The sequence below is a fragment of the Poecilia mexicana genome, unplaced genomic scaffold (assembly GCF_051168715.1).
Source record: "Poecilia mexicana isolate PSO_F unplaced genomic scaffold, ASM5116871v1 scaffold_1, whole genome shotgun sequence".
In the NCBI taxonomy this organism is placed as follows: Eukaryota; Metazoa; Chordata; class Actinopteri; order Cyprinodontiformes; family Poeciliidae; genus Poecilia; species Poecilia mexicana.
Window position 1 is genome coordinate 16,273,831 of NW_028263370.1, and position 23,827 is coordinate 16,297,657.

A 23,827-nucleotide genomic window follows, 5' to 3' on the forward strand; every position below is an offset into this window, starting at 1 on the left:
TATTGGAAACGATGTAGCTGTGACTTGCTATTGTGTTGGACTGACAAATTCTTAATTTATTCTAACTGTAAAAGGGCCTTAAGCAGCATATATGGTCATTTATTATTTATGTTATCACCAACTGCAACACCCTGCGTGAGAGAGAGAGCAGTGGGCGTTACACAGCTCTGCTGGGAAACAGGATTTTATAATTTTTCATAAATGTTTACAGTATTTTTCGGATTATAAGCCACTACTTTTCCCCTCACACTTTGAACCAAGCGGCTTACAGCCCGGAGCGGCTTTTCTGTGGATTTTTCAGTCTAAATGTGTATTTCCTGTAGATGGTCTAACTCTATTTATCTATTAATAGACTCTTAAGATTTCCCAATCAAACATCTGTAACAGACAGAAGTGTACTCTTCATAAGAATTAAATACTCCCACTTCCTGTTATGTCCAGCTTCCTGTTATCTGCTTAAGTCTAACTCTCTCTCTTAGCCTGAATAAAAATAGCCGATTCTGACCGTCTGCGCATGGCTTGGTGCATCTTTGCATTTTAATCCGCCTTAAAGTCTCACACTGCCTACAGTAACTGTCTAAAGTGGAAATCGGAAGCTGAGACTTGTACATGAGATTAAAACATGTTAAAATAAGCAGCCAGCAACATTTCCTGAAGTCGGTACTTCAGAATGATCCTCTTATTCCTTTGTATTCACTCTCAAAACCAGAGACTAGCATCTGCTGGTGTCTGAAGTTCAGCATTGCGTTTTTCATTTTACTTCCTACAGTCGGTTGGCGAACTTGTGATCAACAGGGTGGGGACAGAATGCCTGAGGTTCCCCAGCTGTCGCAATTTTATGACGAAAACTCAATGTGCTTTTTAACAGGCAGTCTTTATTGGCCGTAACCTGATTTAGTTTATATTGGTAGATTATGTTTCTACCCAAATGATGGTGTTTGTGATTCCCTTTTTACAAACACAGCTGGTTTTATTGAACCGTTAATGGTTGTTTTGTTCAGGCTGGTTGCAGTGGATGAATGTAATCATTGTGTCTTTTCCATGCAGTCCTCGGATAGTTATTACGCTCCTGTCCTGGCCTTGCCTCTCCTACATGCTGTGTATCTGTTGTACCTTATTGAGTTTTGTACTTTATGTGAGATTAAGAGGATTTCCTTCAGTCTTGTTGCCGGTGTCAGGTCTCTGTTGCACTCTTTTGAAGTTTTCTAATAAAGACAGTTTGATAAAGCATCCATCTTTGTAAGGTTTTGGGGGGTTTTCTCGATGTTAATTTAAGTTTCTATGTCATTTTCAGTTAATTGAGTCTCCTGTCTACCCCTTGATTGTCCCTCGTTTCCCCTGATTACTTTCCCTGTGTATTTATACCCACCTATGTCTCTTGTTCTGTCAGGTCCTTGTCTTACTGTTGTGTCGTGCTTTTGTGACCAGATGCTACCAGTGTCAGAGCTTTGCTTTTGCTAACCTGTGCTGTCTGGATTTCTTGTGCTCTGTTGATTTGCCATTAAACCATCATTCTCCTCCATACCTGCATCCTGCCACGTCCATCGTCACCACTTCAAACCCCAACTCATGACAATCTTACCATTTTTGGATTAGCTGACTATAACTGGCCTGTATTTGTGTCGCCGTTGTGCTGCATCAAAATCATCTACATCTTTATAGAAAACATTTTTCTGCAGATCAACTATTTCTGTTCCTCATTCAGCTTGTTTGAAAATTGCAGTACTAGATAATCTGCAACATGATGGGTTGGCAAAAAATGGAGTATATACATGTTGCTTTTTTTACATTTATTCATTCATTTTGTGTTATTTTGGAGAAGAAAGTTGTTTCTGCGTGTAATGTTGTAACAATTACTTTGACAGTCAATTAATTGGATAAAGAAATTCAACAGATGTTTCATTTAACCATTTTGAAATTTTTTAAATTAAGAAAATAACATTATTTTAGTGAATATTGAATCATTTGTAGCAAAAGATGCATTTCTGCTAGAAAATGTGAAAAGGTCCTCCCTTTTTGCTTGACTTTATATCAATAAAGTTTAGGGCTGATCTATTGATTATTTTGTGGATTAACTGATTGATAGCAATAGGTGCTTAATAGGAGTTTACAGAATTTGAACCAGGTGAGGCTAAAACTGCCACTTGATCAGTTCAGGATCGAACATAATTACAGACAAATGTTTTTGTCTTAATTACAAATTGTATATTTTGTATGCGTGTGTGTGTGTGTATATATATATATATATATATAGTAAAGTTTTGTTCTGAAAATGTTCTTTCAGCCAATGCCCACTTTTGGGTCTGTATACTCTAGTGAACAATTAATCAATTACTAAATTAATCTCATTAATTGTTTCAGTTCTAAATGTAATGTTGATATTTAGATCGTTTTAAAAATCACATCTTTGCATAGCAAGATGTGAGCTTTGATTTTTCTCTATTTTGAGGACAGTGAAGTGAATGAAATGGTCTCCAAATTGAATATTCTTGGTATTTCTTGTCTCATTTCAAGATTATTATGCACATTTTTAAAGAATAGTTTAAATAGTTATTAATTAAAAAGCAGAAAACAATGACAACATCTCTGGTAAAATATTGTCATACATCATTACCTGTCATGTTAAATATCTGTGTGTAAGTTGAGGGGTTTTTTTTCTGTTTCCATGACAGGTTTAAGGATTTCTGATCAGATTGGCCCTCCAGCCGCCCAATCAGGCGACAGCCAGGCTCAGTGAGGAGGGAGACCAGCGCCAGAGACCCCCTTACTGCACCCACACTGTCGCTCGTCACACTCCGTCCTCAGCACCATGTCCATCCCCAGCAGCAGCCCAGAAAGGGAGAGCTCCGCTGGCGTCCAGCTGGAGTGCCCCTCGTCTCCTCCTGGTTTGGACGCGGACCCCCCATCAACAGGCAGCCCAGTGCTCAGCCCAGACTCTTCCTCCCATGATGCAGTGCTGTCGGCGCCCGCAGCCTCTCCTGCGGACTCTGAGAATCTGAGTCCAGATGAACTGGAGCTGCTGGCCAAACTGGAGGAGCAGAACAGGTAACAGCTGAGTTATTGTGCTGCCTAAACAACTTAAATTCACACATATAGAAGGAAGTTCCCGTCTGATTGTGGACTGGAAGTTAATTTGTAATGATCACTGCAAGAGATCAAACAATGGGGTTTGTTTAATTTTCAAACTGAAGAACAAAATACTTCCCTGTTGCCACAGTTCTGTTTCCTGTTTCTGATGCAGTTTGAGAGTCATATGTACACTGCAAGAAAGTCTTACCAAGTATTTTTCCTTTTTGTTTCTAAGCACAATGACTTAAAATAAGACAAAATTAACTTAAAAGTTAACTTTTTAGCAAGATATAGGAGCTTTATTCAAGTTTGTAATTAATACTTTTTATCAATATTAAGGAATTATTGACTTAAAATATGCTCCTATTTGTTGCTGTGAAGCTAGTTGTCTTATTTCTAGTGTATTAATGTATTTGCACTAGAAACTAATCAAAAATTATTGTTAAAATTGTTTGTTTTTGCACTGTTGTTATGTAGAATCAGATCACTTGGTTTGTATAAAACCAGAAAAGGAATTACAGGGAGATGCATCAGTACCAGAAATGAACCATACAGCACTGGAAAAAAATGAAGAGACCACTTAAAATGATCGGTTTCTCTGATTTTACTCTCTATAGGTTTATGTTTGAGTAAAATGAACATTGTTCTTTTATTCTATGAACTACTGACAACATGTCTCTGAAATTCCATTTAGTATTAATTTATAGAAAATGAGAAATGGTCAAAATAACAAAAAAGATGCGGTACTTTCAGAACCCAAATGATGCAAATAAAAGTACACATTAATTTAGAAAAAGCAACACTAATGTTTTAACTCGGGAAGAGTTCAGAAATCAGCATTTGGTGGAATAACCAGAAGGTTTTCAGTGGTTCAGTGCAGTGAGCTCCTAATTTTTTCCAGAGCCGTGTAACTGGAAGGTGATGGTATTAAAGGTCATGAGTCACAATAACAGACTCATATATACTGACTGACTCTGGACTCTGCCAGCTTTAATTGCAGCAGTTGTAACAAATGGCTAATTAACTTGCAGTAAATGTGACACTGAATTTATACTCGGATTAGCCTTTATTTAAGTCTGCAGTATGACTATAGTCGTTTGCATAAGTATTCACACCTGTTGAGGTAGAAATAAGATCAAAACTGAACTTTCTGAGCCAGCATTCAAAACACCAACACTTCACCACTCTTAATACTCAAACTGAAACATGGCATGGCGGCATTATGACGACGAGAAAGAAAATATGTTTGATGCTGTTGAAGACTTAAAGTAAGAGCAGAGCTTCACCTTCCAACAGGACAACAACTCTAAACATTCAGGCAGCGCTACAGTTTGGATAAAGAAATAATTGCATATTAGAACGGCCCAGTCAAAGTACAGACCTTAATGCAATTGAGAATCAATTTTTTAAAAGAAACTGCAACATTTTGACTTCCTTGTCTCTCCAGTGTTAAGCTGATAGAGTTAAGCTGATAAGTTAAAAATAATTACTCTCTGGGGTCAAATAAAAATGGATCCATACTTCCCAGTTTAATTTAACAAGGAAGTATTTTGTGTTGGTCTCCTAAATAAAATATAATTGAATTTATGGTGCAGGGTGTAGCCATGAGGGTTAGCCTCTGATTTGGTTGCCTTCATGAATAAAACCCAGGGATTTAACATGGAGGAATGTGCTGTGGGAATCTGAGGACAGAAAAGCTAAAAAAAAAAACAAAACAAATATAAACAGTATAATTACAAGAAAAAAGGAGCACTTTCAGAAACCTTATGATCAACTTTCCTGTGAAAATGTCAGAATTTCAGCAAACCTAAAGGGATATTCACTCAATCACCTTAATTTGATTTGAAAGGTGACATGAAAAAGGAGCTGCATGATGTAGCAAAAGCTCTTGCTGAACTAGAACAGTGCATTGTGGATTTAGAGACAAAAAAATATGTTGGATCAAAATTGTGGAACAAGTTCCCATTAATATGAGCCAAGAGTCTTCTGTTGCTATTTAAGTCCTTTTTAAAAACATACTTTTTATAATGTCTGTAGTCTTTTTAGTACGCCTTGTTCTGTTTTTAATGTGTTTACTTATTGTCTCGGTTTTATCTGTCCCTACTGTACAGCAGTTTGGGTAAACATTTAGTTTTATGTGCTTTCTAAATAAAATGGACTGGATTTTTTTTTGGACTGGTTCCAGAAGAAACATTTGAAGTCCTAGAGGACATGGAGGGCGACTCGGGGATAACCTTTTTGGAAAAACTACTGATTGACCGGACCATTACCAGTGAATACGTCTCCAAATCCAGCGTTTATCTCTGACCTAGAAGCCGAGACTCCATGATGATAAGCTTTCTGCAGTTTAAACTCAATGAAACATTTCTGAAGACGGTCAGAGAAAAAAGCTCATCTTTTTCAATCATGGCTACACGACTGAAGTTTTGGAGAAACACAGATCATACATGTTAATCAGGATGCCTGTAAAGAAATGGGGCATTCACTTCCACACTCCTTTTATTAAATTCCTAATCTAGTGGAAAATAGGGCTGCAGGTATTTAACAACGCACGAGCGGCTGCACAAGAGATGGAGGCTCAGAGGATGCAGGGAAATGTCGCTGGAGAGGATTCAGGGCAAACCTTTGGGGAAAGCATGAAGTATAAAAACAGAAAGAGGAAAGTCAAAAATGTTACTAAAATTGCACTGGTGAAAATTTCCCCTCGATGTAAATGTGCATCTTTACTCAGCTAGACAGCACAGGGTTTGTACAGAACTAAAAATAGGCAATATTAACACTCCATTTTTACAGGAAACAGACGTGTCTGCTGATGAATGTAAGACACTGAAAAGGCATTAAAACTCTCAAATCTCTAGCAAAAAATAAGATATTTCCATAACTGTTTATGCTTCTTTTCTGCTTTGTTCTTGCTTACTTATGTCATCTTGAATAAGACAAACATGCTGATAGACGTTATCCTAAAGCTCATGAACTGTTTGCATGCAGGTTGCTGGAGGCTGATTCTAAGTCGATGCGATCCATGAGTGGTTCGCGGCGCAACAGCGGCTCCTCGCTGGTGTCCAGCTCCTCTGCCTCCTCCAACCTGTCGCACTTGGAGGAAGATACCTGGATCTTATGGGGCCGAATTGTTAATGAGTGGGAGGAGTGGAGACGCAAGAAGGACAAGCTTCTGAAGGTGAGGTACACCTAGGCTTTATATTTACACTATAGAGTTTGGATAATTGAGCCAAACACAAAAGAGGTTTTAAAAGGTTTATTAAAAATCTGGAACTAGTGGGAGTCGCACAAAAATTCAGGAGGAAATGAAACGAAGATCCAGACGGTGGCAACTGAAGAGATGAGTTAAACAAACCCAGAGCAGCATTAACCTCTTAGATGATGCATCAGCTGCCCTTCCTGAACACATAAACCCTAAAATGAGAACATGCATTACATTTTCAGCTGGTGTGGTTCGGTTTCACCAGCTGAAGGCGAATCACACCTTTTCTTAATTGGCTTATGTCAAACCAATTAAGAAACAAGCCTTGCACAAGAACCACTAAAGAAAATGATGCGAAAACATCAGAAGAAAACACTGAGTGGTGTCAGATTTTAGTGTTTTTATCGGTTCTCTTTTATCTTTAGAAAATGTGTCCAAAACTCTTCAACAATATCATCAGCACTGTGTTTATTCTTCCCATCATGGACAACCAATCCTGTAGATTTGGGAACATTTGCTCTTTATTTGTCAAAGTTCTCTGGGGGGAACCAAATATTTCACCCGGCTCTTTCTTAGTTGTAATGTCACTGAGGTTTGTTTTATAATTTTGGACACTCGCGTGTCTGGAAAATGTTTGTTGGAGTTATTTGTCATGACCTCTGTTTTGCAAAAGGCTTAGATGTATTTGTATGCACAGCCAGCAGTCCTCTGTGTCGCATTCCCCTCTGTGTCCTCTGTCACAAACCAAATTTACCCGTGGGAAGAAAAGATGGATGTGAGACAAGAGAGGAAAACATTGTCAGCAACATGGGAGACAGAAAAAGTCAAGAAAAAAATAGTGCATTTAGTCACTTATTCTGGTTAGATTTTTTTGTAAGTGCTCTTTTGCTCTTTTTTTGGCTTCTTAAAGTTTACTTTAAAGGCGGACTTCCTTCGACAGGTTAGTTTTGGTCTATGAGCCTTGCAAATCATGTTTATTGCATTTTTTTTTTTACACAAAATCATTCCTGGATAATGAGATCTGGTCAGTTCTGTCCATTTTGAGTGCCTTTCAGAATGAGCTCTTTTAGGGCCTCCTGTCACTTTAAATCCAAATAAGCTGCTTCTGACCACATGGGTTGTGCACTTGCACATGAAAATGGCTGCAAACATTTGCTCAAATATACAACTGTACATCTTTGAAAAGCAGAAGTTGAGCTTGTTAAGTCAACTCTTGTTAGTTGAGCTTCCTGCACAACTAACAAGAACACAACAAATGGCGTCTGGATGGCAAGTCAACAACAAGACACCCGTCTTTTCCAGCAGCCATTGCATAGCAGACACAGCGGTAAAACCAGCTGACCAAACTTGATGTAGCTCCGCTTGGGTGGCTAGGAAACGGGCTGGGGTGGCTAGGAAACGGGCTGGGGTGGCTAGGTAACAGCACGGTTTCCGTAAAACGTGACTTAACAATCGAATGGTTTTTGAAACCACTCATTTTCTAGACACCAAAAAATATTAACTTATTTTAAGCGCCTCCGCTGTTTCTAGAGGCAGTTGTACAAAAATATGCAAAACGTGAATCGTACACATACGTCCCCTTTTAAATCTTTGGTAGGCATTTACTCAGTATCGAATGAGTGTCTCACGTATGTATTTGCTTTCCAGGAGTTGATCAGGAAAGGTATCCCCCATCATTTCCGTGCCATCGTCTGGCAGCTGCTGGGCAACGCCACAGACATGCCGGTGAAGAACCAGTACTCTGAGCTGCTGAAGATGTCGTCTCCCTGTGAGAAGCTGATCCGCCGGGACATCGCCCGCACCTACCCGGAGCACGAGTTCTTCAAAGGCCAGGACAGCCTGGGGCAGGAAGTTCTCTTCAACGTCATGAAGGTGAGCGCTTCTGCTTCTCATCAGGGACTGAACTTCACTTTGATAGGTTTCACTTTTAGAAAAATGTCAGACATTTATCCCTCCGTGTTTGCAAAGTATCTATGATGAAAGCGGTTGAATTAAAATAAACTGCCTGTAAAATCCTATAATGACAAACATCATTTGGCGTCACATTGAGGACAGTGACTAGCCCTCTATGAATTAAGTATTTTTGTGGTTGTAACAGTGTTCTTGTGCTCAAGATGTAAAGGGTTTTGTACGGCAGTTGCACCAGTTTGACCAGCACAAACTCGAATGTGACATTTTTGTCTGACCACCATTCATTCCCTATTAAGCTTTAAATAAACTCTGTTCAGGTGAACTCAAAGGTTTCTTATTTTCCACCAAAAACAAGTTGAAGCAACTTCCCAGATATTTTGCAGAATAAATTTGAAATGAATGCTTTCGAAGTTTTTAATGTTTTTCTGTTTATTTTATTCTCAGCATTGGATAAACTTTTAATTTTCTTTCAGATGAGCTTATTGTTGTTGCTTTAGTAGAAACAAAGCCTAACACAGGCACAACGGGGAACACAACAAAAGTAGCAATTGGACTGGATGGATTTTTAGCCAAAAAACAGTAAATAATCTTTGTGGCTTAAAGTCCATAATCTATGCAAACAGTCAGACTTTACAAACACAAACAATACTGTAACAACAAAGCCTTTCCAATATTAAAGAGTCTTTTTTACGGCTTTAATTTAATTGCGCGTCGTTAAATTTTATTGCTGAACTGTACACAATAATTGTCTTCAATTATTTTTAAGAATTGTAGCAGCAGCACAAATGGAAAAATGCTTCATTTAATTAAGTTTGTTGTTATAGTCACAGGATGAGTAATTATCTTAATAACTCCTTTTGCTGGAGGGATGAGAAAAACAATTTACATTTTAATAAATAAAAAAAAAACTGAAACTAAACGGAGGTGGACTTTCATTTCATTCTTCCTGGTTGCTGTTTTACAGCTTTCCATACTTCAACATATGTGACCAAAACCTCTTATACGTTATACGTCGTTTGAGACATGTTTGGATCGTGAAATAACAACGACTCAGTTAGTTACCTTAACAGGCCTGATACTGTGATTCTTACAACTACATTTATAAGACTGTTACTTTAGATCTCTATTCGAAACTATAGAAATGTTTTGGATAAGAGGTGAAGAAGAAGTCCAGTTGTCTTCCAGTTAAGCACATAGAAGATCAATAATACTTCACTTTTTATCCTCAGTAAACTGTAAAAGATGAGATGTTGCTCATCCCTGGGGATTATTGATGAAATTGGGCTATTAAATTGGCCAGATTTGCAGGGAACCGTCTCATTTTAGTAATACATTTTATCATCTGAAGAAATTAGACGGCATGTTGCCAACCTTGATTCCCAGTTCTGAACTGCTGGAAAACACCAATACACTGTAAAACATTTGAGATGCATTTAGTTGTCAACCATCTTCTACTCTTTAAGTCTAATAAATTTTAAGTTTTAGATCTTGAACATAAATGTGAGTTTGTGAAAGATTAACTTGTAGTAGTAAGTTGTTAACTTTTTTATTAATGTTGTCAAACCTCCAAGAGTTGAATAAACTAGAGTTTTTAGGTAAACGCTTAAAAAACTGAAAGAAGAAAAAGACGTGAGTGGGAACTATTTCCCAGAATGCTTAGCAGGATGTTTCTGTACCCTGAGATGGAAGTGCGTCACATTGATCCGACTCTGGTGTTTTAATAAGGAAAATGTTTGTTTTAAAGCTTGAGGATAAAGTCCTGTTCACACTAAATGTTTCTGAGCTGAATTCATTGTGATGTTTAATAAAATTCATCATCAGATCAGAAATTTTGTTCATGCAATTTGAAACAAGAATTTAAATTATTCTAAAGTAGAATAAGTTAACTTGATATTGTGAGTAAAATACCAGAGAAATGTGGCTCTTTAACTACGTGAGGACAGTTTCTTTTGTTGCATATGGTGAAATAATTATTTGGTTTAAATTGCAGTATTAAGTTAAAACTCTCAATTTAAGATTAGTGAACTTAAAAAACAATGTTTAAACAACTTGTCTCTCGTTGTTAAATCAACTTCATGAACTTTAATTTCTGAGTTAAAACCAAAACTACTTTCTTGTCGACTTAAATTACATTTTCCAGGCAGCAGGTGGACTTTCATTTTCAAGTTAAACCAACTTCAAATGTTTTACAGTGCACTTTATGCTTATGAAACACACCATTTGCCCATACTGTAACATATATCAGCTTTTAAATTAAAATATTCTGAGTAATTTCATATATATATTTAGAATAATAAAAAGACAAATTAGTTTTATTGAAACAATCCTACTTGACCTTTTTTCACCTTTCCCCTTCACAAACACAGATTATGTTACACGGTTGTTCAGGGATTTTTGCGCTAACATAACTGTAGTGTTTAGCTGAGGAAGACGTGCGTTATGAGGTGTTAGAAACCTGTTAACTGTCCTAATGTAACACGATGAGGAAGAGTCGTTTCTTTCACTTTTACGCTAAACCTTGTTTGCATCATTAATAATCATCCTCCAGGCTTTAGCTTCAAATAACCTGCCACTTTGTTTTTACGTGATTAACTGCTTCATCTACTAATAACAAGGTGCTGCTATGAAAATATGATGTGATTAGCTGTTGCTACTTTCTACCCTTGATCTGCTTTTGTTCTGAAATGAAGGGAAAACAGGCCACACGGAAATGTGCTGTTAATCGCCATGGGAACCAGCTTGCTGTTTACTCGTACAGCTGTGCTGCTCAGGAAATGAAGACGGATATCTGGGCGCTCTCTAATCCCATTCCCCTGGCTGTGACTGTTCTGTTAGGATCTTAAAGGTTTTGTTTTTGTACCAACATGTAACATTATAAATGTAACGTATGTTTGATTCCCAGGCGTACTCCCTTGTAGACCGAGAGGTGGGTTACTGTCAGGGCAGTGCGTTCATCGTTGGCTTGCTGCTAATGCAGGTATGAATTAAACAGTATTTTTCTAAGGTTACAGTGTCTTGTTGACTTTTTGTGATAGACTAACAACAAGGAAGTACTTAAGTTTGAATAGAAATCAATTGAATTGATTGGACTTTGCATATTAAATATAGTCATAAATATAACGGATTTAGAAAATTCCAAGTTGCATCAATAGTACCATGAAACCAGCAAGACAAAAATAACATTAATACAGTTTTACTAATAGAAATAAATGTATAAACTACATGTGACAGACAGATTTTATTGTCATTCAACTGTACATTTAAAAATGTACAAATTGAGGGAAATTTAATTGCAAGGCTCCAATAATAATAAATAAGTAATAATAAAAGAATCAATATAAATGTATATAATAAAAGATTGAACTAATGGGAGTTTAGTATTTGGTCTGGAAAACCGACTTTAAGAGGCCTATGTCAAAGTGCTTGTTTCTTTCAACATGTTTACAAAACTGTATCTGTCATATTTTTCATTTAGCCTTTATTTCACCAGGAAAATTCAAGTGAGATTTTCAATCACAATGGGAGATCCACTTGTGTCATTTAATCTCAGTAAAACTCCAGCTGTCCTCTGGAGGTTTCAGATGTCTGTAAAGCTCCTTCTTCATTAAATCTCAGTCTAGCCAGTTAATGTCTGGTTTGGTTGCAGCCAGTTTGGGTGTGTCTCTATCGGCAGAGTGTTCCCCTCTATATGGGTGTGAAAATGGGCAGGAACCGTGGTTGACGCAACGATGATGTCATTTTGCGCATTCACCCTTAGGCAGCGAGTTTCTTCAAAATATCTAGATATATTTATTTGTTGCCCCGTCCAGTTGATGTTGCACATGTTCTTCCACGGGCCTGTAAAATATAGGTTGGCCTCCTTCCTGCAAGCATTGACCTCTAGTCATTCAGCCAAAGCTACCGTGGAATCATTTAGATTGAAGCAAGTGTCAGAAAGTCCGAACCTAAAATCTGTGGCATAACTTCAAAATTGCTCACTGAGTTTGAGCTGTTTTGCAAAGAAAAGCACACAGAAATTTTAGTCTCAAGAACTGATGGAGACTTATTGTAACTGCTGCATTATGTATTTTTCAGGCACATAATGCCATTTTAAAGCACAATCAAGTAACTATGTTGCCTTCAGTTATCATAAAATTGCTGTGTATATTAAAAATGACTTAAAAGAAATTTCACTTTGTAATTTATCGCCTTGAAATTGGGCCTCTGTCTCTTTAAGAAGCTCCTGCTCTTTCTGACACTCCGCTTTAAGCACGTTATCACGACAACCTTTTTCCTTTACGCCTTTAACGACACCAGCTTTGAACTGAGAAGTAGTTTGTATGATGAGCTCGGAAGATGCACAGACTACTCTTTTCAGGATTTTATAGTTAAAAAAAATATGAAAACCTTATGAATCTTTTACTGTTTTACTGCTTTGTCTTCATCTATCACAAAGAATCCTGGTACAATTCATTCACATTTGTGGTTCTATTGTGAAAAAGGTCTGAAAAGGTTCAAATCTATAAAATAAATTAGCTGTATATTCTTTATTTTGTCCAAAATAAGCCCTGTTGGACTTCGAACCAATAAAGTAACTCCTTCACTCTTTGTCCTCCTCCCAGATGCCAGAGGAGGAGGCATTTTGTGTTTTTGTGCGACTGATGCAGGAGTACCGTCTGAGGGAACTGTTCAAACCCAGCATGGCCGAGCTTGGCCTCTGCATCTACCAGTTTGAATATCTTCTACAGGTAAAAAAAAAAAAAAACAGAGCAAGAGTTGTGCTGTCTTAATTGACCACAAGGGGGAGGCAAAACATGTATTTTGATCTCTGAAAGTCACTTCCTTTTAAGAGGTTTGGCTGTGTTTACGATTTGATGCCGCTTGTCTCTGCAGGAGCAGCTTCCAGAACTGAACATCCATTTCCGCTCCCAGAGTTTCCACACATCCATGTATGCCTCTTCCTGGTTCCTCACCCTCTTCCTCACCTTCCTCCCTCTACCTGTCGCCACACGCATCTTTGATATATTCATGTATGAGGTAGGGAGCATTCTGCGGATATGTCAGGAGATTTGGTAACACTTTATTTGAAGGGGGGTGAATAAGACTGACATGACACTCTCATGAACATGAAGAAGTCTTTATGAATGTTTGACAGTTGTCATGAAGTGTCATTCAGTAAATGACACTTTTAATGCAAAGTTGCTGTAAAAGTTGCATTAAAAGTGCCAACTTTGCATGATTTTGTAAATAATGACAATTTAATGCAAAGTTGGCATTTTTAATGGACTTTCAATGCAACTTTTAGAGCAACTTTGCATTAAAAGTGTCATTATTTACCGAATGACACTTCATGACACCTGTCATAAACATTCATAAAGACTCCTTTATGTTCATGACAGACATTGTCATGTTTATGACAGTGTCATGTCCGTCTTATGCACACCCCTTCAAATAAAGTGTTACCGGAGATTTTGTTCACAAGATGACAGATGCATATATACTAAAATGTTTGAACGGTGTCCAGGGCCTAGAGATTATCTTCCGTGTGGGTCTGGCCATCCTGCAGTACAACCAAACCGACCTCATTCAGCTCGACATGGAGGGAATGTCACAGGTAAGCGTCTGCAGCTGTGTGCCACTTTCTGTACAAAATAGTTTCATGTACAGATTCAGCCACGAGACAAAACACTCCATGTCCCAATTTCCCCACCGCACGCGAGCTTCCTGAGCACAGCTAAGATCTATTTTGATAAAAAAGAAAAGAAAAAAGAAGCTTTGTACAGTTTAGGACCTTTACATAGAAAATGAAACAGACAGTGTTTTATTTTTACTCTATAGTTTAAGTTTGTGGTCTAAAACCACATTTAGCCTGTTTTATATGTCTGTTATCGTCGGGAGGCAGCAGTTGTTCAAGACCCCTGTTGCCTGGTAAAATCTGGTTAAATAAGTGAAATGTCTGCTGCTGATCTTTATTTGCAGAAAGAACTTGTGGAAAGAAGTAAAAGCTATTCCTGTCAGCTTTTAACAGGCTTTATGTACTATTTATGTGTGTTGCTCCGTTTTATTTTGTTCGGATTTATCTGAAAACATGTGCCACAGTGAAATCAGTGCATTTTTATTTGCGCAAAAAATGTTGAATTCATCAACAACCATTATTTAACCAGGATAAAAACTCTGTGGCAGCAGCATGATTATATTAGTTACTAGCCAATAGACACTTTCACTCAACAACAATATCATCATTAAACATTTGAAAACATAGCTCATATAATCACTTTTAAAACAAAGGCACAGACTGTGTTTCTGCTAGATCTTTTAAAATGTCTTCTAATATTGTCTTTTAGTAACAAAATATTGAGCTCAAAACACAAGATGATAGAAAATGTTCAGTTTACCAGATTAAATTATTACAGTTTGCGGGGAAAACTAAAAATCCCCTTTTTTTGTTTTTTTTTTGTTTTGACAAATGGAGTAAATCTCCACTGTATTTTTAAGTATCCATAATCAGGGTAGAACGTCCTAGTCCAGTTTTGACCAGTTCATTTGTTCCAATGTTTGTGTATTTCTGATGTAGCCATGTAGCCAAAACCAGAGAGAAGTGCAAGAGAGACCAGATATTGACAACAAGGGTGATGAAAATGCTTCTGTAAACGTTGTGCTGCTGTGACTTAAACATTCTTCTTCTGCACATGCGAGTCGCTTTGGGGACGTAAACCAGTCGCACAGAAATCTCACTGGGGCCACGTTTTATGAGTGGTATGAATGACGATGCAAATTAATTGGATTTCAGCACAAAACCTGAATTGAGCATCAAGACCTGCTGTAACCTTAACCCAACATTCTTCAACACAAACAAGAGAAAAAACGTGGAGGCTTTTTTGTGAGCATCCACCCTCACATCCTGGGTCAAAAATAACAGTTTACACTCACTTTATCATACAACTTCACTTACTGATGGCAGCTCGAACGTTTGACTTTACAGTGGCATTTCAATATCACGGTTCAGGGTCACATGGTAACAATATTCTCAATAAGAGCAGCCGCTCCATGTCTGCTTTGTAGACGTTCGATATTAACGAGCGTCTTCGTCTTGTGTTTTCCTCTCAGCATTTCCAGAAGGTGATCCCCCATCAGTTTGACAGCTGCCCCGACAAACTCATCCTCAGGGCCTACCAGGTTAAATACAACCCCAAGAGGATGAAGAAGTAAGACGCCTCTTTACTCAGCTGAAACCGGAGGCTGACTGAGCTTTATGCAACACTCAGGCTGTTCCACAGAAGCAGACACACATCCGCCACACTAAATTAGGAGAGATGGTCTCCTATGATTCATGGTTTCTTTTAGTGCATCGTACTGTAAAAGGAAACTTGATTAAAAATTCAGTTATTGGGAACATTTGAAAAATGATGATTTTTGATGTCTTATTTTTTTCAGACTTGAGAAAGAATACACCACAATTAAGAACAAAGAAATGGAGGAGCAGATAGAGATAAAGGTTTGTATAATTTACATATTTATGCTTATAGAAAACCCATTTTTATTATTATTACTACAATCACTATCTTCTTATTGTTATTTTTAACTGTTTGAAAAACTATAATAATAGTCTATAGTTTAAACTAGGGCTATTGTAAATAATTATCTCCAGAAAGGCTGCCGTACTCCAGGCATTGTGCCAGTCAATTTAAGGATGCTTAAAACATCCTTAAAATGAAAAACGATAAAAACCCGGACATTATCATAAATAAGTGAAATACCCCTATACACCCTGGCCTGAACTTGAAAATCGGACGCTGTGCTGCTAACACTTGGCGTTCGTCAACAACTCATAGGTGGAAGTGAGAGTGCTGCGTAACATAAATAATCACCCGGTGCGCTAAATAATAAAACATAATTTATCAAAGCTTTGAGGCAGGTAATTTTCCTCGAGGAATTTTAATAATCGAGATACTCGAATCACTCAATGACTCACTACAGCCCTAGTTTAAACTATTGTTATTTTTATCTTTATGTGCCGGCATTTTGAGTTGCCTTTGGCTGAGAGGTACCATGTATAAATAAAGCTGCCTTGCCAAGCTGCCGAAAATCTGACATATTATATAAGTGCTTATTTACATTTGCTTATTTTGTTTGTTCAGAGATTACGCACAGAAAACAGGCTGCTGAAGCAGAGGATTGAAACACTAGAGAAGGTAAGAGCAGCTGCCTGTTGATTTAAATCAGCAGCTCTGCTGAAGCTGAACTGCCACATCAGGCCAGTCTGGGGGTTTTATTCAGTGCTGGAATTAGAAATTGTAATACTGTGGGTTTAAATTCACGCTTTTTGTTTTGGGGTTTCTTTCACCTCTCCTTGTGTGAGTGTGTGTGATTGTTCAGCCGGTGAAAACCGAAGTCCTCGTCTTCTGTGAAAGATGTTTTCTTAGAATTAACTTGATGCTGCTGCTTCTCTTGCTCACAAACATTTCTTCACTTCTCTCTTCACTTCTCTACATTTGTTTCCTTTTTTGTGGTTTATCTTCCATGGTTTCCCACTCTTTTTTTTTTATTTCACCATCTCCATCACTTTTTTTCACCCTCTTGTTCCTCTCCATGGTTTCGCTGTAGGAGAGTGCTGCTCTGGCAGACAGACTGATACAGGTAGAGTACTGTGCACCACTTTCCCACAGACCTCTGGCTAACCTCTGCCTTACTCACACCTTCCCTCTCAGCCTCACTGCAGTAGTTTTCCATTAACCTGACCAGAATGCATGAACATAAATTATATGCTGTCTACTTTTTCAGCCCACGATATTGTCTGGTCCCTGAAATGCATGATGGAATTATTTTATACATCATAATCCTTGCATGTGGCATGCCAGTGTTAAAAATGCATATTTCTATCATAGATGTAAATGTACTTTTATCAGGATTTAATGCTAAACACCAACACAAAGTATCCACTTGCCATCAGACGTTTGTAATGTAATATTAGCATAAATCCAGCTGTTCTGTGAAGGCCTCAAAAACTGAAAGAGGCAGCAAGCTGAGTGAGTGAAAAGTGTAAGAGTCAACATTTCTCAGTGCAATTCCAGTACAAATATAACATTGTTTGAAAGAAGACGCTATATAGTGAAATAAATGGATTACGGAAAACAAGCGGTGAAAATCTTCATCATATGAGACCAAAATGAAACTTTTAGGCATACACATGATCGTGAACGCACATAATACTGGAATGCTGGTGCTAAAAGTTCACCTTCCTGCAGAATAACGACCCTAAATGTACACCCAGAACAGCCGTGGAATCGTTTAGATAGAAACAATTTAATGTTTTAGAATGGCTGTCGCAGTCTAGACCTGAATTCAGGAAGAGTCACCATGCAGTCTGACTGAAGAGGATTGCAAAAGAGAATGGGTAAGCTGGGGTGGAGTTGCAACTTTAGGTGTGAAAATAAGGTGGAGTATTTTTGTTTAGTTTATAGTGCAATATTTTAGCACACTTAAATAAAAAAAATCTGGCTTAATGTTTTAGAATGGCTCAGTCGCAGTCTAGACCTGAATAAGTAACTTTTTAGCAAAATAAAAGAGGTCAGTTGATTTCTGCTTTAAAGTCCCAGGCATGCGCTTTCTGAGCAAAGTTAAACCAACAAGATATAGGTTATAGTTTTGTGCTTGAACTATTGACCCTTTGCGCGTGACGTCACTCTCTTTGAATTTCCGCCATGACGGGCGTCAAATCAATCATCAAATCTGCTTTAAAGCCTGGCAAAAACGCGCATCTTTTAGCCTAATATCGCTGTTCTTGGGTTAACTTGGCAGTAAAAATGGTCGCAAAAAGGATACAAACCAAACTTGTCGTTTTATTGTATAACTTTTAAATCAATCAATCAAATTTTATTTGTATAGCACATTTCAGCAGCAAGGCATTTCAAAGTGCTTTACATAATTAAAATAAAAACAGTATGTGACATTGAATAAAAAAACGTCATTTAACTGGGACATTTTCCGGGGGGCTTTACATCATAAAACGTAGACAGTGAGAAAGAGAAATTAATGAATAGATAAAAATGAAAGATAAAAACATCAAAGACATCAAAACCTGCACTCTAACCCTAATTTAGCCATAAGCAACTCTAACCAGGTGGGTTTTAAGTTGAGATTTAAAGGCACCCAGTGTTTCAGCTGTTTTACAGTTTTCTGGAAGTTTGTTCCAATTTTCTGGAGCATAGAAACTGAATGCTGTTTCTCCTCTTTTGGTTCTGGTTCTGGGAATGCAGAGCAGAACCAGAAGATCTGAGGGGTCTAGACGGTTGGTACAGCAATAACAGATCTTTAATGTATTGTGGTGCTAAACCGTTCAGTGATTTATAAACTAACAGTATTTTAAAGTCTATTCTTTGAGCTACAGAGAGCCAGTGTAGGGACTTTAAAACTGGTGTTATGTGCTCCATCTTCCTGGTTTTAGTGAGAATGTGAGCAGCAGCTTCTGGATCAGCTGCAGCTGTTTGATTGATTTGTTAGTCAGACCTGTGAAGACGCTGTTGCAGTAATCAATGCGGCTGAAGATAAACGCATGGATGAGTTTCTCTAGATCGCGCTGAGACATCAGTCCTCTAATCCTGGAGATGTTCTTCAGGTGATAGAAGGCTGACTTTGTGACTGTCTTTATGTGGCTCTGAAGGTTCAGGTCAGAGTCCATCACTACTTCCAGGTTTCGGGCTGATCGCTGGTTTTTAGTTGTAATAACTGAAACTGTGCATTGATTCTAGTTCGCTCCTCTTTAGGTCCAAAGATAATAACTTCAGTTTTGTTTCTGTTCAGCTGGAGAAAGTTTTGGCACATCCACACATTTATCTGTTCTAAGCATCTGTTCAGTGATTGGATGGGTTCAGAGTCACCTGGTGACATTGTGATGTAGAGCTGTGTATCATCCGCGTAGTTATGGTAGCTAATCCTATTTCCTGTTATAACCTGAGCCAGTGGGAGCATATAAATATTGAAAAGAAGGGGTCCTAGGATTGAGCCTTGGGGTACCCCACATGTGACCTTTGACCTCTCTGATGAGAAGTTTCCAATTGAAACAAAGAAATCCCTGTTCTTTATGTAAGATTCAAACCAGTGGAGCACTGGACCGGAGAGTCCGACCCAACTCTCCAGTCAATTCAGTAAAATGTCGTGGTCAACAGTGTCAAAAGCTGCACTGAGCTCCAACAGAACCAGCACTGTGGTTCTCCCACAGTCTGTATTTATATGGATGTCATTGAACACTTTGACTAGGCCAGTCTCCGTGCTGTGGTGAGCACGAAAACCAGACTGGAAGGAGTCAAAGCGATTCATTATTGTTAGGAAGTTATTTAATTGTTTAAAAACTGCTTTTTCAATAATTTTGCTGATGAATGGGAGGTTGGAGATCGGCCTGTAATTCTGCAGTAGTGATTTGTCCAGATTGTTCTTTTTTATCAGTGGTTTGATAACTGCTGTTTTCAAAGCCTGGGGAAAAACACCTGAAGAGAGCGATGAGTTTACTACTTGGATCAGATCATTAGCAACAACAGGCAGGACTTTCTTAAAGAAATGTGTGGGTCGGACATCCAGACAGCAGGAACTGGAGCTTAATTGACTTATAATTTCTTCAAGGGTTTTATAATTAAGTAGTTGAAATTGGGTCATTTTTGCTGCATTTGTTTTGTTTGGGCACAGCATTGGTACTGGCTTTGGAGTGGATGTGCAGATTAATCCTCTGATCTTTTGAATTTTCTCTGAGAAGAAACTGGAGAACTTGTTGCAGGCGGCATTAGATTGAAGTTCAGGTGGCAGCATCACAGGAGGATTTGTGAGCCTGTCAACAGTAGCAAATAGAGCTTGAGCGTTGTTAATGTTTTTGTTTATGACATCTGCAAAGAAAGCCTCCCTTGCATGTGTTGGTGTTGTGTGATAGTTACGTGGTCTTTCTTTATAGATGTCATAATAAACGTGCAGTTGAGTTTTACGCCATTTCCGTTTGGCCCTACGGCAGAGTTGTCTTGCAGATTGAACTGTTTGTGCATTTCTCCATGGAGATTTCTTCCTACCAGACACAACCTTCACATTAATGGGGGAAATGTAATCAATGATATCTGAAAGTTTGCACTGAAAATCATCTATCAACTTATCTACGTCATTATAGCTTAAGGGCGAGGAAGAAGAGTAGATTTGATTAAATGTTTCTGCTGCGTTTTCTGTGAAAGTACGTTTTGTGATAGTAGCTGTTTGTCCAAGTGGGTTAACGGACGTTGGAAATATTCTCACTGATAACCAGGTCCAGTGTGTGTCCATGAGTGTGTGTTGCTTGTTTGACATGTTGTGTTAAACCAAAACTCTCTAATATATTAAACAGCTTTTTTGCCCCTCGGTCTTGGGGGTTGTCAACATGAATGTTGAAATCACGACAATTATTAAACAATCATAATCAATGCATATGAGAGATAGAAGTTCATTCAAGTCCGTAAAGAAATTTTCCACATATGTTGGAGTTTTGTATAAAGTTAGTGTCAAAGGTCGTTTGTGGCCTTTTACCTCAATTTCAAGATACTCAAAAGACGTAAAATGACCCGAAGAGATTTTACTATAGTTCATGGTATTCTTAAATATCGAAGCCACGCCTCCTCCTTTTTTGTGTTTTCTATTCTCACTTAAAAAATTGTACGTAGGAGGCGCTGATTCAATAAGTACGATTGCTTCATTATTGTCATTCAGCCATGTTTCTGTCAGAAATAAAACATCAATATTTTTGGTGATGAAATCATTAATTAATAGAGCTTTAGCACAGAGAGATCTGGTAACAGTCGCTGATGTTTTATCGGTTTGTTTTGGGACACTTTGCTTCTGATAAGTATTATCAGAAGCATTATTAAGTATTATTATTATTAAGTATTATTAGAAACATATCAAATATCGCAATATGGCGGTACGCGCATAACTGTCAGTTACCATGGAAACGGTGCCTCACCGTCATGTAGCATATGTACGGACAAAACCGGTTAGCATCTCGTCTTCTGTACGATTTTAAAGCTGCTCCGGTTTAAAGGGAAACGCTGTTTATGACTTAATGATATAAATCATGTTGTGTGAATTCAGGCAAAGTCAGTAATTTGATCAACACGTAGGGAGGAGGCGATATGGGTCGGTTTCCAAGCTAGCCGTTTCAAGCTTGTAAACACCGCCGTCTTTGACCCCCAACCAGGTGTTTCTTTCAGACAAATTAGTTCGTCTCGAACGGTCGCTCTGTTCAATACTCTCGTCCCTCACTTCCGACGTCCATCATGGCGCCTAGAATGGTTTAGTGATGTAGCTGCAAAGGGTCAATAGATTTTTGAATGTGATTCTCTTCTAAAGGAGCTTTTCAAAGGGGAAAACGTCTGTTGTGTAACATATAGCACACATGTTTCCCTTAACTGTATGTTTTCTGTGTCCCCTTATGTAACCGTAACATGCCCTTCATCCCTGATTTCCCGCATGTTCACACCAAAGCTCTGCTGTTGATCTTGACCCTTGGTCTCTGACTGCTAATCCAGGGTCAGGTGACTCGAGCACAGGAAGCAGAGGAGAACTATGTCATCAAACGGGAGCTGGCGGTGGTGAGACAGCAGTGCAACACGGCCAGCGAGAGCCTGGAGAAAGCCCAGGAAACAATCAGGGAGCTGCAGCAGCAGACGGTAAATTACCCGTTTCAAGCTTCACAGCCACTTTAAAAAGAAAGATAACCTGGTTTTTATTGTTCTCAAATCTTTTGAGCAGAAATCAAACACCATTTTTCTCTGCGGTGTACCTGTTATATAAGCACATTCTTATATTTGCAAAACTCAGGACTGTAGAACATTTCTGCAGTGTTGCAGAGACAATAAAACCAAGACAGCAGTGAGTTTATTGGGTTTGGTGCTGATTGTTTGGAACTTCATGTTTTAATCCAACCTACTCTGAAAAAAGAAAACAGGTGATCCAACTTAAATATATTGCGTTATCTAGTCACAAACGGTCAAATTAAGTCCATTCCAGTAAATCTATTAAGTTGTCACATTAAACAAACAGTAACTGTGACAAATTAACGCAGTTCTTTTTATATTGGACCTCCATTCTCTTTTTTCAGTGTAGATCTGCATTATCCATTATTCCATTTTGCTCATATTTAATCAATATTTGTAACTCCGATATAAAACTTGTGTCAAACGGCTGACATTAGATTGCCACAAAGCCACAAACACCCTCTTTCTTTCATTATGACCACCAGCAGCTAAAACCTGATAAGTTCATCATTGTTTCTGACTCCTACCAAATAAACAACGCCTTTTTATAGTGTTTGTAACCACCAAAATTCAGTTAAACATCTCACAGCGACTGCAACTCACTGCAACACGTCAGTCTAGAGAGGGTTCAGAGTCTATGCCCGTTTGGTTGTTTATTAAAATTGCCAGCCTGCATAATTATTTGAGAAAAATCTAAATGAATACAGTGATTTCACTCTAAATGACGTCATTGCGAGTGGAGAATCTTATTCCAACTCAGATTGCTGGCACCCTCCGCCCCCCAGGGTTCACACACCTCCTCACACTCTTAGACAGCTTTGATAACCACGACTGAAAATCCCAGAATGACAAATCGAGAATTCTCTACTCACGCTATGTACTTGCCCGATTTAATGCTTTTGTATTTCACCTTGTAGGTATTTTTCCGCTGCATTTGCTGTTTTTCTGCTGCTCTCATACCCTCTACTTTGTAGTTCGACCTTGATGTGGTGGCTTAAAAATCTGCAGTGGCTTTCAATTCGCTGACGTCAGGGGTAGTCAGTGGGCAAAAGTGCAAGTTTATATTTGTGTGTGTGTGTTTATCGGCTGAATTTTGTCCGAGAAGAGTTTTGTTTCGTTGTCGCGCTCAGCCGATTTCCACGGATGCTCTCACTTAAAAACACTTCTCTCAGTTTTGAATTGTCTGATTTATAATTATCTTCCTCAAATGCATCTTGACAATTTTCAGTATTCTGAGAAAAATGGTTGCAGATGTGTAATAGTAGTAGTGCTTCTTCTTTTCTCCGGAGAAAGAAGCAAAAAGAGATGTGGCAGAGTTCACACCCAGGTTTACCACCCTTGTGGTAAACTTGCAGAACAGAACTGCTCACCCTAAAATGAGCAGCACAATGCATCTGCTTTGCACTCTGAAATTAGACGCACAAAAAAGTTTTCAGTAAACAGAAAGGTCCTACAGCGCAAATTAACCCATTTAATCCCACCGGCAACAATTGTTGCCAGACATTTTTTCTAACTTGTGGAAGCTCTGGAAGAATTGTTTTGACTTTTGGCAGCTAATTGAAGTTTTTAAATCAAACGATAGAATGTCTATTCTAAGCAATATCAATTCCATGCGTCTAGTGTGAAAGGTCACATGACCAGACCTCTTTACTTCCTGCCTGTGATGCTGGAGGTAAATGTCTGTCACAAACCTGAACAAGAGAAGTCAGTAAAATATTTAAATAAACAAATATAAATAAAATATTTTGAACATATCTTCTTTCAAGTGTCTCCTACTGATATGTAAAGAAAATTTTATCCCTTCATTCATCTTTTGAACATAAGAATACTTGGCAACAATTGTTGCCAAGTATAAAACCTAAAATTTCACTAACATAAAATGTAATAATTTATAAATATCATATGT

At 38.2% G+C, this 23,827-nt stretch overlaps 1 protein-coding gene across 1 annotated transcript in view; it reads left to right on the forward strand.

The window, feature by feature from the left end:
• Positions 1-23,827, forward strand: part of evi5l (ecotropic viral integration site 5 like) — a 47,488-nt gene that overhangs the window by 9,938 nt on the left and 13,723 nt on the right. Inside the window, exons 2-12 of the mRNA XM_014995064.2 lie at positions 2,673-3,045; positions 6,058-6,247; positions 7,919-8,143; positions 11,085-11,159; positions 12,784-12,909; positions 13,055-13,198; positions 13,686-13,775; positions 15,269-15,366; positions 15,596-15,656; positions 16,300-16,353; positions 21,694-21,834. Coding sequence (XP_014850550.2) covers positions 2,810-3,045; positions 6,058-6,247; positions 7,919-8,143; positions 11,085-11,159; positions 12,784-12,909; positions 13,055-13,198; positions 13,686-13,775; positions 15,269-15,366; positions 15,596-15,656; positions 16,300-16,353; positions 21,694-21,834 — 1,440 coding nt within the window. The 5' untranslated portion in view covers positions 2,673-2,809. The remainder of the gene's footprint in view (positions 1-2,672; positions 3,046-6,057; positions 6,248-7,918; positions 8,144-11,084; positions 11,160-12,783; positions 12,910-13,054; positions 13,199-13,685; positions 13,776-15,268; positions 15,367-15,595; positions 15,657-16,299; positions 16,354-21,693; positions 21,835-23,827) is intronic.